At 42.2% G+C, this 17392-nt stretch overlaps 1 protein-coding gene across 1 annotated transcript; it reads right to left on the bottom strand.

The window, feature by feature from the left end:
* Nucleotides 1-9735: 9735 nt before the first annotated feature.
* On the bottom strand, nt 9736-16760 carry LOC139665659 (stimulator of interferon genes protein-like). The gene is made up of 7 exons (XM_071544750.1): nt 16621-16760; nt 15237-15460; nt 14555-14747; nt 13099-13207; nt 12714-12955; nt 11030-11216; nt 9736-10284 (listed from the first exon to the last, which is right to left on the bottom strand). Exons 2-7 carry the CDS (start codon nt 15458-15460, stop codon nt 10016-10018), a joined length of 1224 nt encoding a protein of 407 aa, XP_071400851.1. The 5' UTR covers nt 16621-16760; the 3' UTR covers nt 9736-10015.
* Between the last annotated feature and the right edge of the window lie 632 nt (nt 16761-17392).

Consider the following 17392-nt stretch of genomic DNA (forward strand, 5'->3'; position numbering starts at 1 on the left):
GATTTTATTTATTTGACAACCTCTACATACATTGTTTACCTCTACATACAGCAGGGACAGATTCTCTTACGGGCTTCCAAAACACAAGCCAGGGACCCTCAGTACTCATATGACCCCCTCACTGTCAGAGCAGGGATCCAGGAGTTACTGTCCCATTACTATCCAATAAGTCATACAAGTGTTCATCTAATGGACTTTTACAGGCTATACACCAGTTAAAAGTCTTTTAGAGTGCGTATGGTGTCTATAAATTCACCGTGGAATAATGCTGAAGCTGTAGGCAAGGTACAGTGTGAACCCCTAATGTGCCACAACTGTTTTGAAAGAATATGTGTAGAAATTTACTTTAAAAAGAGCAGAATATTAGAAAAAAATCCCTGTTTCATGTACATATATAAAAGTCATTAGCTATGTGGGGATCTTACAAAATAGTGCAGATTTTGAGGAAGAAAATGCAGAAACTTTTGAAGTATTGATGAGTGAATATCGAGTGACATTTTTTCCCACAGGCATAGCATTTTATAATAAAACTTTTATTTTTATTTCTCCTTGATAGAGATCAGTCATTCCTGTAGGAAACTCCTAAATACATATCAATCCATTCCCCAGATTTTATTTAGAGGAAACAAACTATTTCCAATGGGTGACCTTCTTGGTTGGACTGTAAAGTAATTTCATATCATTTTCTTGTGAATCTCACTTTCATTTCCAGCGTATGTTACATATTAGTTACATACCAGTCTCCAGTCTATTCTGGAACAAACAGGCAGTGTGTGTGTGTGTGTGTGTGTGTGTGTGTAGGTAAGTACATCAAGTCTAGACAGAGTGGTGTAAGTTCTGCTTTACTCACAGGTGAGTCACATGGTCTGACACACGTCACACACACTCACCTGGTGGAGCGTCGGACACAGGACTCCTTTCTTCCTCTTCTCTCCATCCATTTCTTAAGAATTATTTAACTCCCACCCTCCCCCTCTTTTCTGCCCCTCTTTCTACTCTCACTGTACCTGTTTTGTTCTCTCTCTTCTCACAACTTCAGGTCTCCATCCTGTGTTTGGAGATTTTGTACCATGTGACACCCATTTTAAACATTTGAGAAGATGTTTATTATTTTTAGATTTATGCCCTATTTATTATAGGTTTATTACAGAAATACATATCTGTTTGTACTGTAGATGGTGGGATAAGTCCCTGGATCCCACTTCAGGAACCATGCTACCACACACACACACACACACACACACACACACACACACACACACACACACACACACACACACACACATACACACACACATACACACACGGGAGAGTCCCTATATGTCAGGCCATATGTCAGGCCAGACAGTGAGGAAGCAGTTATTTTACAGGTTAATCCTGAGTCACCGTCTCTGGAGATCTCCCTGCTCTGACCTCACCGCTGCTGCCAGCCAATCACGTTCAGACTAAACGCTGTCGTCACGAAGACCAGCGACCAAGGAGGAAGTGTCTTTCTGTGGAAGTGCAAAGTACAGGGAATTTACCGTGTGTGGTGACTGTGTTCTCACTATCTAACCAGCAGCGCCTCTTTCTGTGTGTATGTGTGTGAAGTTCTGTCTTCACATTGTGGTTTTAAAAGTGTATATTCAGCATGAGGTTACAAGAGGGCAAGTATATCACTTTGTTCAACAAAAGGCATGAGAATGGCTAGTGGTATTATTCATTATTTAACAATTTCAAATTTACCCCCACCATTTTTGTCATTTTTCAAAACTACTTGTATATACTTGTATATAATGCTTAACCCTATAAATCTTTAAAATGTTTTTATTAAAATTTTAATTCTTTCAACCAAGCAAAAATACTAATGAAAATAATGTTGGTGCTGGTTTTGTTGGAGAATAACAAGACCAACGAGAAATGAGACAAAAAGTTTGAATATTGAAGAATGTTTTGGTGATTGTAAGCATTTTTTCCCCCTGTAAATGGCTCAAAAATACAACTTTATCTTAATCCTATTCTCTCCAATTTTTTGGTGTAAAGTTTCATGAGGTTGTGGATATCCTGTAGACAGTCATGTAAAATCGTAATTAGTTTGGCCATATTCAAAGACCACTCACATGCATCATGCAGGAATGCAAATGAGTTCTCAAACCACAAGTGTCTTGAGTTGTCAACTACGCCTTATTTATCATGCTGCAATATATAGGGCCAACAGTATATGGGTTTGTGCATTTTTATTATTTCAAGTTGCATCTAGTAGCCTATTAGCTTCAAAGGGAAAAAAACTGTAATTAAGTAAAGTAATATAGATCAATGTTTGATCCATTGTCAGTCAGCAATGAAATAGCATATTAAAGCAGGTATTGCATGCTCATATTCAGGGATATATTGAGATTCTCCATTTCTTTTTATTTTATTTTATGATGAACACTTTTCAAAATCATGAACACTGTTCATGATTTTCTAGTGGGAGTTACACAGGGAGAAATGAATGAAGGACAGAGGGTAAAAACGTTGTCAAAATAAAGTGAATAACATGTGAGTTATGACATCACGTGCACCCTCACCCCTCCCAGTGTACTCACTTCCCCACCCAGCAACACCCAACACCACTTCATCCCACACACACAACAGAGGAAGCGCAACACAGAGCGCAGAGAACACGAAAATATAAAGCGAAACATGCCGTCCAAGTACAAAAAGAAAACGAAAGAGGAAAATGATAGAATATTGGAGACGGAGATTGTGACAACACCAGACTTTTACAAATGGCACGTTAACATCATTGATATTGAATGAGAGTAATTGGATGTGAAAGATCAAGGCCCATCAACGTGGTGTAAAAACCTTTCCCATTTCCATTCATATAGGCCGCAAGCCAGTATAGAAGCCATTGGTTTAATGTGGGAGGATGATCTGTTATCCATTACTGAATTAACTGCCTTCTACCCAGCATTAACACCGTCTGAATCCAGTCTGCATCACACAGGAGAGTGGGATCACCCAGTATGAGCAGCCGTGAGCACAATGGAGTTTCCTAGAGGGAGTAGAGTCTTAGAGGGAGTCCAGTATAATCTATTTATAATTTTAAATTGAACAAGTCTAGTGCGAGATTCTCCATTTCTAACAAATTACAAGTTCAGCTGACTTTAAAGTCATTTGTACAAAGCTTCACAACATGCTTGATACCAGTAGAATCCCCAGAATCTCTAGTTCCCTTCATGAAATGAGTGTGACTGCCGGTAGGTGTGGTGGATTGGAAATAGTTGAAATAGACTTTTGTCTGTTCTAGTGTTAACGAGTGCGTCAGCCAGCCATCCCATAAATTGGAACAGAACTATTAGCTCATTACATCACATTAGCTCAGATCATTGATATTCGGTGTCCCACATGCAGCTAATGAAGTAAACAGCGGGAGTCCTATCCCGTCTCTCTGTGGACCTGATCATGTGGGTTAGATTGTTGCTGTTGGTACTGTGTCAGCAGGCTGGGAGCCGGTGCACAGTGGAGAACAGGCCAGACCAGTCTGCCACTGTCACTGTCAACAAAACACAACGCTTCAAATCTTCAGCCTAGCATGAAGGCTGTTTTCCTTTGAAATCCTTATTTAACCAATGGCCTGGTGAAATAGCAGTAACCTGCATACATACACACATTCATACCAACAACCACAGACTTGTACTGTTGGCCACTCAGCAGCTCCACATGTGCCTTGCTCAAAGCTACAGTACCTTGACAGGTGGAGAGCATGTTTTGTTTACTTCTGCCCAGATTTTCCCAGTGGAAGTAACGAATTGCAGTAGCTTTTTGTGTAAGTATGGTACTTCACTACATTTACATCACATCCGTTACAGAGTACAGAATTTGTGTCTGTATATAAACATCAGAAACTAGACTGTCATAAACTGAGAAACTGCATCCATTCACAGTGAGAAGAGGAATTTGGCTTTACTTTGTTTGTGCACTTTATTTTGTAATTTCCAATTAAAAGAATCTAGTCTGAACTCTGTCCTCTCCTTCTTTCAGAAGTGCATGGGAAAGATCACAGCTAACAACGTTCTTTTTTCTAAAAAGTAACTCAGTAACTTTCACTTGAGTAGATTTTGACACCGGTAATATTACTTCTACTTAAGTAAAATATCAGCTAAGTAACAATACTGCCAGTCAGTTGGGGGTGTAATTGGTGACCTTGTGCTACTGGACTGTACAGGGTAAATGTGCCTGGACAAGTGGGATGTGCACACACTCTTGGTTCGGCCTCTTGCATATCATATCACTTCTGCTCTAACAATGAGCCAAGTGAACTGCAGACCTATTGAACTCCCGTAGTCTGGAGACTGAGCTCAATACTGTATCTGCATCCTACTTCATGCACGGTGCAGCTGAAGTTGGGACAAAGTTCCACTGTTGCATGTACATTTACATTCTGCATTTGCACACAAGTTGTAAACCAAATTTTAACCATTTGAACAAGAAGCGTTGAATCAATCCCCGCTCTCGTTCCTCTTATCTCGACCTTCCTGAGAAGACTTATCGCCTGTGTGCATGTCTGATGCAACCTCACAGAGCTGTTTCAGCGCTGCGGGTCATGAGGTGTGTGTGTGTGTGCATGTGACAGGCAGAGAGGCAGGGAGGAGAGTGTGTGTCAGGTGGCTCGTGACTCTGCCTCCTGTCTGTTTATACAGCTGTAGCATTCTCTCTCTCCTTCTATCCTTCCTTCTTTCCCGGGTCCCTCTCCCTTCTCTCCTCTCCTCCTCTCTCTCAGCTACATGTTCTCTTGTCTATCACTCCTGACTCCTGACCTTTTTCTCGTTCTGTCTCCCTCCTCTAGTCTTTTTTATATTCCTTATACTCAAAATGAGCTGTATTTCAATAGATATATTTATTATCTTTATTTAATTACTTTTTGTGATTATGCAATTTGCAGGTATGAAAAGAAACTGTATTGCAAGGCTATTTTCTTTCCAAGATAATTGATGTTTGATTAGAAAAATTGAACTTAAAACACACTGTAGAGCTAATTGAACAGCTCAGTGCTGTGATATTATGATCATGAGACTATTCAGTGAAGTAATTGATAACAACAGAAGGACTACATCATTAAACCTTTGCTCAGACTACTGGATTATTTATAGATACACAATAATCAGACTTGACAATTGTTGGCAGAAGTCGAAATTCAAGAAATATCACCTACTTTCTACTATCTCAGGAAGACAATGCCCCTCTATTATGGGGAGCTTGGGTATGGCGTCTTTTAAAAGCTGTACTCAAAAGCTAAGTGACATCCACACTGCACTTACACATTTACACTGGTCCAGTGGAGCTGCTCAGTGGCCAACACACGAGCAGCTTCCAGGTGTGACCGCCTAGTTTCACTGTTGAAAATATGTATTTTAAATAAACAAAATACATATGTTGGAATCAAATATATGGGAGTCTAGAAAGAAAGGTCTGGAGTGCTCGGAAGTTCAAACAGGTGTGATGAAGGTGCTCTTTGGTAGGGAACACAAAAGGTCAAAAAAAGAAGAAAGGTCCAAGGCACATGGCTATTTCATGGTGAAATTCTTAAAAACATAGACAAAGCTTGTGCATGTTAAAATAGAACTGGGATACAACCCATGCATAGCGGCACAAACAGCCTTCTTCAGGCTGTAGCCCTCAGCACACAATTTCCCCTTTTGTAGATACAAGATAATTGCAAACACCTGAGCAGGAAGCCAATAAACTCACAGGTGACAAATGCACAGTATGACCACTAGATGGCTCTGCAAAATGTATAGAAGGAAGAAGAAAAAAATAAGACAAAAGAATGAAAAAAAAAGAAGAAAAAATGGATGTACAGACAACAAGACAGAAAACAATAACAAAATATACCCCCATCTACAGCAACATAGGCACTAGACCACATGCATCAGAACAACTACAAAAAAGGACTAAAATCAATTTCTTCATTTAGCCCTGGGTATACTGTGGCCTGCATTTGGTATATAAAAAGTTTCTCTCTGCAATAATAATTTCAGTCGATCACCACCTTGAATGTTCTTTTTGATGGTTTCTAGGCCTTCAACCATAAGGCTGTCTGGATTACTGTTATGTACATTATAAAAATGCTTAGCCATAGGGTAATCCAAATTAGCTTTTGTGATAGCATACTTATGCTCAGAGACTCTGTCTTTCAGTCGTCTCTTTGTCCAGCCTATATGTAAAAGCAACCACAAGTACAAGATAAACAGTAAACAATAAACATAGTGTTACAGTTGATAAATGTTTTGATGTCATACGCCTTATGAGTCTTAAAGTCACTGAATTTTTTACATTCCTTTATATTAGCACAATGGTTGCAAAAGCCGCATTTGTAAGGACCCTTCAATGGTCGATGAAGCCAAGTTTTTTTTATTATTGACAGGGAGATGGCTTGGTACTAACCTGTCCCGTAATGTAGGGGCCCTCTTGAAACTGATCATAGGAGGGGCAGGAAAAACTTCCCTAAGAATAGGGTCACTTTTAATGAGATCCCAGTTTGAGTGTATTATCCTTTTTATTGGATTTGCTAGAGAACTGTATCCTGTGACAAAGTACACCTGCTCTTGTCCTGAGGATTTTCTTTTCTTTTTCTTAAGGAGTTCAGATCTAGAAGTAGACTGGGCTTTTTTGTGAGCATCCTGGACAGTTTTTGTTTTATAGCCTCTCTGGGTGAATCGGTCTGACAAGATTATAGCCTGCTTTTCAAACTCTTGGTCTGTGTCACAAATACGGCGAAGGCGTAGGAATTGGCCAAAAGGTATGTTAGGATGGAAACTGTCCACTTTCAGCACAGTATTTTTGTCTGTTACCTTCCTATATACTGTAGTGTGAAGCTGGCCATTCTCACCCTTAGAGATAGTCACATCTAGGAAATTAATATTGCTTTTAGAGTACTCAATACACAATTTTATGTTTCTGTTGTTTGTGTTCAAAAAATCATGAAACAGTAGAAGTTCCTCCTCAGAACCAGTCCAAAACAATAGGATGTCGTCAATGTACCGCCCCCACCATTTTATCTTGTCACTATAGTTATTATGATAACTGAAATCCTTTTTCCATAAACCTAAAAAAAAGGTTAGCATAATTAGGGGCAAAACAAGCCCCCATAGCAGTACCCCGATCCTGAGTATACTGTTGGTCTTGGAAAAGAAATACATTATTTTTAAGAGTCCATTCTGTGAGCTGAAGAATGAACTCAGAAGGAGGCAACGAGTCTGTGGGTCTGTTCTGTGGGAAGTGTTGCAGAGCTTTCAATCCATCATCATGGTCAATATTAGTGTATAAGGACTCCACATCAAAAGTTACTAAGAGACAGTCAGCAGGAATTCTCATTTCATGTAGGACCTTCAGAAGTAGTGTCCTGGATTTATGAAGGCAGTTGTTGAGCCAAAGGCTTGATATGAAAGTCTACAAACTGAGGGGCAGGCTCTGTAAGGGATCCATTAGATGATATAATAGGCCTCCCCAGAGGAGATTCAAGATTCTTATGGACCTTGGGGAGCATGTAAAAAGTGGGTGCACACCACAGGAAGTCATGCTCTTGTTTAGTAATCCACCCTGCCTCCTTAGCTGTAGACAACATTTCTCTCAATGTCTCCTGTGTGTTGCACAATGGATTTGAGGACAGTTTGTGATAATATTCTGGGTTATCCAATTGCCGTAAGGCTTCTTCAATATATTTGTCCTTATCCATTACCACCACTGCTCCTCCTTTGTCAGCTGGTTTTATGATGATTGACTCATTCTTGGCTAGAGAGTCTAAGGCCTGTTTTTGGGACTTGGTCAAATTCTCCCTAACAGTCTTATCAGGTGTAGAGAACAGATTCTCAATGTCAAAGTCCACCTTTTTTGTGAAGGCAGTCAGAGTGGCATTTGATACTGGAGGCATAAAATGAGACTTAGGTCTGAAAAGAGAACTTGGGGCTGTAGTGACATTTCTCGGAGTGTTTTGGTGGTACCACACTTCCAGATGGAGGCTGCGGTAGAATCTAAATAGATCCACCTTGGTATTAAACTCATTTGTGTGGTGGGTGGGGGAAAAAGAGAGTCCTTTTGTCAACACACTGACACCATCTGGGGTGAGGGGTGTCTTCGATATATTAATTACCGTATTTTCTTCTTCTGATTCCTGAGGCTCCGCCGCTGCTGTTGCCCCATCTGGTGTCTGTATCCTTGTACGTCTCCTGCCCCTCCTTGTTTTGTTCTTTTTATGATGGATCTTGTGGGTTTGGGCCACTAGTCCAAAAAATCAGATGTAGATGAGGCAGCTGGGGAGGATGCAGTGAGATTAGAGGTGGATTCTTCATCACTGCTGTTGAAGTTGAAAGACACGGATCTCTGCCGTTGTGTGTCCCGATGAGTTGGTCTGGTCCACCTGTAAACCTTGCCCTCTTTGTTTAGTTTAATTTAGGAGTTTAATTTAGCTAAATTTGTAGTTTGGAACAAAATATATTTTGAAGTATTTTTGCTAATTTCTGCTTACATCAAGCTGCTAGTTCCTGACTCCAAAGCTTCCCAGTAGATCTGTGATTTATAGTTTGCCTAACTGCAGCTGTATATATTCCATCTCAAAGTTCTTATGGAGGCTCAGAACTTTCAGTATATGTAATGTATGTAACAGACTATATATTTTACCAACCAGCACACTGTTCTTTACAGTTCTATGCTGGGGGAGGCAGCATCCAGGCAGGAGATGCAGGATCAACAAACTTGCTCAAATGTCTGGCGCTGCAGTCGGGCCGAGGGAGGAGGAGGACTAAAGCTGAACTCCATCCCAAACAACACCTGCCTCCCCCTCTGTGTGGGCTGGATCAATCCCCTCCGAGGTGCAACACGGTGCGCTTTGGACGCTCTTTTGTGCCGACAGCCATCAGACTGTACAGCACCTCAGCCTCAGCCAATGGGAGGGAGCTGAAGCCGGGTGCCTGTCTGTACTAACTGTCTGGGGTTTTTCCATTGCACGACTGCTGTTTGAATGTCTAGTTACATATTTCTGCACACATTTCTATGCTCCCTCCAGCTATAAATCTCCAAAAGTTCAACATTCAGGAACTAAGAAAAACAGCCTTGCTTTTAGCTTGATGACAATCCATTTGTGATGTTATCTAATGGGTTCTGAAAGGGTTTCACAAGCCCAAGAGGTCAAGGAGAATTATTTTCAACCCACAGAGGAGCATGTAATCCTTCAATTGAAGTGAAAAAATAAAAATCACCAAAATTGGAGTTACAAGGTTTTTACACAACATCTAATGCCTTTGATGAAGTGGACAACAACTAACGCACATATGAGATCTGTATGTCTTGCACATAATTTACCTCCATCTTCTACAGCTAAATTCATCCTTTTAATTTTTATATTTGTACTTAATACATTCTAGTGTAATTGTCAATTGTGTTACCTTTAATATCCCCATTTGCTGTATTCTTATTCATATCCTATCTTTCTTTGCTGTATCCTATTACTGATTTCTGCTGCAAAGACCCAGTTTCACAATGAGGATCATTACTGTAATTTCATCTTGTCGCATCTTTTCTAATCTTAAAAAAGCAGTTTTGATGAGAGGAGCAGTTGATGATGATGATGACGATGATGATGATGATGATGAAGCATCTCAATGTGCCATCCTCTGTGAACGTATCTAAACTTGCTCTCTCCCTTTCATTGCTCAGGTAGCTCTTCAGGTGAAATGAAACACAAACTCAACTTCTCAGAAATGTTTGCATTTATTTCCTAAGGGTTAGGGTTAGGGTTAGTTGGTTTAAAACTAGGCACAAACACACATTATAAAACTAAATTCAAACATCATTACTAGCACAGTTCAGCAGCTATAAAATGAACTACATTTTCTTATTCCTATTCTGAAATCTTGACTGTATGCTTACTGACAGAGCGAAATGCTTTGTACCATACATTTTATGCGGGAGAGAGAATATCATGACTGTTGAGCTGTGTGTGTGTGTGTGTGTGTGTCTGTGTGTGTGTGTGTGTGTGTCTGTGTGTATATGGTTATGTGGTTCCTTGATAATGGTCCGTGCTCTCCACAGCCTCCCTGAGCGGCTGTGGCTTCTCCAGGCTGAACATGAGCGTGGGCTCCCTGCTCATTGGATCCGGCTGGTGCCAATCACCGTTCATGGTCGGGGCAGTTGGACGAGTGGCGAATGGGTGCGCCATCTCTTGGTGGGGGGGCGGGGTGACGCAGAACTCCTCCTTCTCCTGCTGCTGCAGGTGTCTGAGGATGACCTTGGACAGGAAGTGAGGGTCTTCCTCATGCTCGTCTACAAGGAGAGAAGACGAGCAGGAAGTTGCATAAAGGCAGATCTGGGGTCAGTTTGGGGATTTTTCTTAGAAAGTAGTTCCCTGGTCTGTATAGCCATGGAATCTACTCACTCATATTCACAAAGATTAACTTTTTTGCATTCTCTGAAGTTATGAGAGTCAGTGAATTTTCCTACACACAGATTATGGGTCAAAATTAAAACATAAAGTTCCCCCAACAGTGAGGGATTCTGTTGTCTGCTGGACTACATTTCCCCTCACAGAATCAATCCAATCTCCTGTTAGTCTTGGAAAACTCTTCCATTTTCATCTCTCAAGCTGAGGTCAAACACTTCTTTGAAGAACTTGGCAATGATGTTAATCATATTGCCAAGAGCTTCTTAATAACCAGATATTGAGCGTTTATGGGAGGATCTGAAGCAGTGTGTGTGAGACTGGGGTTTTCACAAAGATGAAGGGGCCATATGAGCACAAATCACTCAGAATGATTATGCCTAATGGTATTTAGCATCGACCGTAAGTTCTAGGAGATAACTGGACCAAAGCCAGAGAAATGTTCCTCACAGCAACAGGCCCAGTATGTATCAACACTGGCAAAACTTACATAAAAGCACAGGAGTGGCATAAAACGTGGAAAGTGGAAAGCTGAAATCTCCCAAAACAGTCTGTCTTGTGCCGTGAGATGGGTACAAAGGTCACACACACACACACACACACACACACACACACACACACACTTCCCACCGTTGAGCAGGATGAGGCGGTAGCGGTTGCGGCACTCCAGCGACTGCTCCAGGATGTCCTGCAGCGTCCTGTAGAAGAGGAGGACCTGCTGCCTGCGCTCTGGCTCCCCGAACCCAGCGCTGCTCTCCTGGGACATGCTGTAGAGCGTCAGCAGGGGTGTGGCGTACTCCACCACACACTCATGGGCCTGCTCACACACACACACACACACACACACGCACACAAGAGTAAATGAGACATCCAGGCGGTTTGGGAGACCTTTGAGGACTCTTTGAATGTTTAAGTACCATGTTTCACAGGTAGATGGTGCTATTGCTGTGTTTTCCTGTTCTTTGGTTCTCCACAAGCCAGTGATAAGGTTTAACCAGGAGGTGGTGCTAATGATGTGCTGTACAAGGGGGGAACACTGCCTGAGGTGATGTACTGTAGGTAACCAATAACATCTTCAAAGCCCCGATCCAGACTGTATTTGGGCATATGACTTTTAGTTTTACTGGCATGGATTATTGCCTTTTTCAATTTTCGTAACCTATCATAGGCCAAAGTACAGGTCATCAATGTTCAGAAGGCAATGCAAATGTAAACATTCCTTTTACCGCCTCAAAATCAGTTTGCAACTCATATTTGGCTGTCACATACTATGAGTCCTTTCGTCAAAAGCTTAGACAATGAATTTTAGAGTGAAACAAAATTCTTCAAATCAATACATCACCATGGGAATTGAAGCAATAAGGGCCGAGATAATCCAACATTGTTTTGGATTTTGGACTCAGACTATATTTGTCTCTAGTCTGGGTCACAGCTCAGATATTTTTCTGTTCAGTCTGCTCAGACCAATAAGGTAAATAATGTCAGACAAAGAAGCATGAGAAAAAAAACTCACATGTTCATCATTGTTCCTTCTGTGTAATGTACTAGCCTATACTTGAAAATATTGCCCTGTATCATTTCCATAATCACTTTGGTTTATTTTGGTATCGATCTCAAATGAGGCTTTCAGTCTTGACTTGGACTCAATCCTCCACTGACTTTACCCAGATATAGAGTTGGTTTTGACTAGTCATTGTTAGATTTACTATATTAAACACATGAGATAAAGAGCACATTGGAATGCTATCCAGAAATATTGAAAAACCATACTTAAACAGCCCCTTGAGTCTGACTCTACCCAGACTCTCTCTCTCTCTCTCTCTCTCTCTCACTTGAGCTGTGCAGTCTTTACAAATCTGATCAAAGGAAAAAAAAAAACACACCAGCACACTGAATCTTTCAACCCACACTGGCAATAAAAAGACTGACACTGAGTTGAATTACAGCACAAGTAAAGCTCAGTGGGAGCCAGATTCAGTATGCAGGTACTTTCTGCTTTGTTTAATATTGACTAAAAACTTTTACCGGAGGGAAATTTCTCTTCAGGATGTGCATGGACTGCTTTCTGTATCCTGGTTGTTACAAACCCACCCAACACTTAGAACAGGGTTGGGCAGGTTACTTTCAGATTACTGATTTTCTGCTTAACGCTGTGATCAGTAATGTTATCCACAGAACTAACAAAGTAATGTAAGATACTGTAGTTGAGTAGTATTACTCATTATTTTTTGTAATCAGATTACTTTCATCCTGTTTCATGTGATCTGCAATCCTCAACCCCTGACTTCCAATCACCTGTACGATCCCCGCCTACCTTCCCCTGCTCGTCCAATACACTGTAGACGCTGTGCTTGTAGACCCGCCCCCGCACCCCGGCCCTGTCTATCTCGGTGTTGGCGAGGTTGTCGTGGAAACGGATGTTGTCGTCCTCGTCCTCCAGCTTGTGAGCGATGTTGGCGTTGAGGGGGACGAGGATGAGGAGCTTCCTGGAGTTGCGGCTCTGGAAGGGACCGGCCTGGTGGGTGGCACGAAACGCTACGATGGAGTCCTCCAACCCTGGGTGGAGACACACACACACACACACACACAATATACAACCATTCGGAAACTAGCAGGCTAGTGTGAATGAACCTCCTGTGTGTGTGTGTGTGTGTGTGTGTGTGTGTGTGTGTGTGTGTGTGTGTGTGCATGTTACTGACGTGGCAGTACCAGTCGCAGGTAGCCCAGGTAGAAGGACCAGGCCAGGCCGTGAGCCACGTTCATCTTCCTCCTCTCACAGATGTCTGACACCTCCACCTCCGACGGACCCTGCACACCCACCATGGAAAAAACAGCCATAAGGATGTTACAGCATCTCACCTCTACTCAGGACCCTGCAGACGCCTTTGGAGGGGTCGGGCCAAAGAAGAAAAGGCTGTCCCTGCTCCTGAGCTGCTCTTTTCTAGATAGACTGTGTTTTTAGACAGGAGTCAGTGGAGAGACAGGTTTACACCCAAGGTCTTTGAGCTGGATTTGAACCCAAAATGCCACCAGGTGCCATCTGGACTCAGAAGCAATGGATCAGAGTAACGCTAAAGACGATAGAAAACAATCTTTATTCATACTTAAAGTAATCAACACATTCTTTGAGGACGCTTTGTGAGTGTCACGGTCCCTCTTGGCAATTTTCAACCTATTTTAACTGCAGAAATGGCAAATTAATGACGTCGTTTGATTGAATGATTATGTAGAAGACAAATTATATATAGGTCCAAAATCACCAAACGTATCCTTTAAAGGGAACAACACTCACTTTAGCAATCTACATATGTGTAAGCAGTCTATATGTGTTAGGCTTGTGGTCGACCATCCACCTCTTTTCTAGGCAGTAGTGCTAACACTTCAGACGCTTCAGTAAGCTCTCAGCGCTGTCAGAAACGTGCAAGAGCTTGACCTTTCCATTGAAAATAGCGATAAAAAGAAGTCAGCACTGGGAAGAGAGATTCCCAAATGGATGTATTCCTGTGGTCTAGGACAGGAATAGGAACAGGAAACAGGAACAGGATTTGTGATGCTGGTGTTGTGAAGTATGGAATTGCTCTAGCAACTCTTTAAGAGACTGAATTTGTGGACTCACAGGTTGCTTGTTTCAATTTCTAGACTCAAATGAACTTTATTGTTAGGCTAGTGCCATCAGTCCTTTACCAGAAAACATCTTAATGGAGATTCTCCGTGGAGCTCTATATGTGAATTACAGATTGGTTTCTTTTCAAAGACTCACAACCATGTCAGAACCATTTTCTGGGGGCACCGGACTCGAGACTGAAATGTAATGGTCTTTCTTTGTGAGATATATATTTTCTGAGTAATCCTGAAATTGGTTGTCAAAGCCCAGCAGAAACAGGGTCGCGAAGCCCCGGGTCACAGTGCCCCGTCCCTCTAGCTTTATTTCCTCTAACCATGCTGGTCCAAGATTCCTTCAAGTCCTGTGCTTGGAAATTGAAGCAGTTCCTATTGCAATGTTTTGAGTTTTTTTTCCGTTAACCCTAGTGTGCGTGTGTAGAGGAAGAAAACAGAGAGCAGAGAGGATGAAAGGAAGTACAAATAAACAAAGTGACAAACAGAGACTCAAAAAACATCCAAGCCAATGCTGTCTGTGTGTGTGTCGGACCTCACCAGGACTCCCAGGGCCTTGAACAGCGGGTAGAGGGCCGAGGCCAGGAGCAGGAGCGTCCAGCAGTGGCTTTTCTCCAGCAGAGGCTGTGCGGCCAGGTAGAGCAGAAGGCCTGCCAGCCCTGCAGCCAACAGCGTCCTCCCACCCAGACCGCAGCCTGCCAGCATGCGGAGCAGCGGCCCTCTGCCTTGGTACCTGGGAGAGAGAGAGCGAGAGAGAGCGAGAGAGAGAGAGAGAGAGAGAGAGAGAGATCGATTGTACTGGGTGAATAAAAAAGACACACATTAAGGTGCTTTTAACATGCATTAAGCATTACCGCCTTAATTCAGAGACAGACAGAGCTAAAGCTTTTAGTTTCTGGCAGTGGCAGATGGTGGAAGGAGTGAAAGGCTGATGGAAAAATCACTTCCACTTCTTTATCTTCTTCAGTAAAGAAAGAGAAAACGAATGCACACAGGGAGAGGCAGACATGAAGCGACGTGGTTTATGGGAAACATTTTGAGAAGCACTAACAATACCACTGCTGTGCCATAGAGGCTATCAAATGTCACCACAATGGTCTAATTTGTTTAGGGAAATAGTCCCACGAACAAAAGGCACTCCAAGACTCACTCTTTCTCTCCTCTTTCCCCAAATGACTATAACACACACACACGCATTCACACATACATGCTTTCCCCTCACCTTGTGTTCGTGTGGCAAAACATCTCCTCTGCCAGAAGACAGAGTCCATGCAGCAGAGGGCCCAGGGTCAGGACGAGTATCACCATGGCAACCAGGCCGCATGACCTTTCGGGAGATAGAAGCAGGAAGCCCACTATCGCTATGGCGGCCAGCGTCGAGGCGCACACCTTGGGCAAGCTCCCACGAGGCCGAGGGACCAGAACCACCTGACTGAGGTGCTGCATCTGTTGGGGAGCAGTCACCCAGTGTCAGGGTACAAGCTGGACGTGCCCTGCTATTAAAGGGGCAGTTCACCCAAACAACCCCCTGTATTTTCACATCAGCATGGTGCATTTTTCTCCCATTTTCATCATTTCACTAGGAAAAAAGGTCCTAGGGAATTCAAACTCCAAATTCAACAATAACTCCCAAATCAAATGATTTTTTGTACAAGACTGTTCACAATTTTGGATATGTCTTAGATCCTATGGACAATACATCACCTTTGTTTGTTTAAGTGCCAGTTGAAACACATTCTTAACATTTTGTGTGTTCAGCATGTTTTGCAATGATGTGTAAATCCTCTGTTCTAATAATCTAACAACAGAGAGCAGCTGGCTGAAAAGCCACTGAACCTGTTCGCCTTCAAGTCTACTGGCTCACAACATGGTGTGAATTGTCGGGGATTATGGCTGATGAAAGACTGCAACTGTTCAAGATACAAAGCAGACTTTATCTGACCATCCACATTTTGGTTACATCACTTATGTTCTTTGACTTGTTTGACTTGTAAATGGAATCTGTCTAAAGTCTTAAACTGCTGTTGTGGTTATCGTACATTAGTGTACACACACACACACACACACACACACACACACACGCACACAAACCTGTTGGCACTAGTGATGTTCTGAGACTAATGTAGGCTTCAAGACACACCTGGCTGAGTGTTGAACTTCACTGTCAAATCTATGAAAAGACTACTTTAAAGTTAGATTTTGACTATTTTACACAGAATATGTTGAATTTATATTGATGCAATGTTCAAAGACTAATTTGTAGACACATTTTGATGTATCTCTGCCCATCTGTAGTACCGCCTTGCTACCCACACACACCCACACACACACATACAATTACACACATTCAAGTGTGCAGCTATCTCGTACAACCACAATGCAACTGGAGCAATCTGCTTTGAGTTTTAGCTATGCTGAAAAAGAGCCAAAATACTTTGATTCTCTTCTTCGGGTCAGAAAGCCTTTTTGATCTCTGTCAGCGGTGCCTGATGCCTATTTCAAGTGTACACTGGAGGAAAATTTTAATTTGGCAAGGGACACTTACTCCCTGTCTCCAACAAAGCTGCATTTTAAAACTAGACCAGCAAAAACGAGTAGGGACTCACCTTGATCCGTTCACTGTGATCCAGCTAAGGAGAGATTTCCTTTGTCTTCCCTCCTCCTGCCTCTCCTCTCTGCCTCCCTCGCTTCAACCCAGCACTTTCAGTTTTGATTTCTGTGAAACTCCCCCTCTGCTTATGTTCCCTTATTACGCGAAATGAGATGGAGAGACGCATCCAGAGGGAGGTCAAGGCGTGTGAGAGAGGAAGAGCTGGCTGTAAATGATGTCATGATTTCTGATTTCAAACCACTGTCATTAAATGCAGAATAGAATAGAATAAAGTTGATTTCACAGCCTTCATCTGTAGCCATTTTGTAGTGGCCATTTTGCATCCCTCTTGATGCATCATGGGGACACCAAATGGCACAAGTGCACAAACAATTATAATACAAAAACATACAGCACAATAAAATACAATAGAATGGAATTAATAGGATGCTTTAGCTTCTTTTACTTTGGTGGAACACTTTAATTTCAGTAATGTGAGATCTGCTCACTCAGGCCTCTCAATATTGATAGATTGATAGCAAAGGGGGCAAAATTACATCAGGAAAATGACACAGAGCCAGCGCACACAGAATGAAATAATAACCTGGTTCTGCGGCGTGTTTGCTCATGTGCCGGGGCATGTCAAAACATGTACATGTAGCCTACAGCTCCAGTTACATGAGTGTATGGAGAGAGGAAAGTGACTGAGGAACAGTGGGGTGTCACTTCTATTTCCACAGAAAATAGCACTGTTCAGTCAAACTGTCACGTACTGCAGTGAAATGGAA

Source organism: Centroberyx affinis, unplaced genomic scaffold, assembly GCF_046629955.1.
Source record: "Centroberyx affinis isolate AG114_WGS23_722 - 3 ecotype Tasmania unplaced genomic scaffold, CSIRO-AGI_Caff_v1 ptg004649l_1, whole genome shotgun sequence".
Lineage (NCBI taxonomy): Eukaryota > Metazoa > Chordata > Actinopteri > Beryciformes > Berycidae > Centroberyx > Centroberyx affinis.

Bases quoted from the DNA above. Each gene is read 5' to 3' on its own strand.
- LOC139665659 (XM_071544750.1), bottom strand. From the start codon at position 15,460: ATGCAGCACCTCAGTCAGGTGGTTCTGGTCCCTCGGCCTCGTGGGAGC. The intron at 13,208-14,554 runs GTGAGGTCCGAC...GTGGGTGTGCAG, and splicing joins TCAAGGCCCTGGGAGTCCTG to GGTCCGTCGGAGGTGGAGGT. The intron at 12,956-13,098 runs GTCAGTAACATG...GTCTCCACCCAG, and splicing joins CCTGCGACTGGTACTGCCAC to GGTTGGAGGACTCCATCGTA.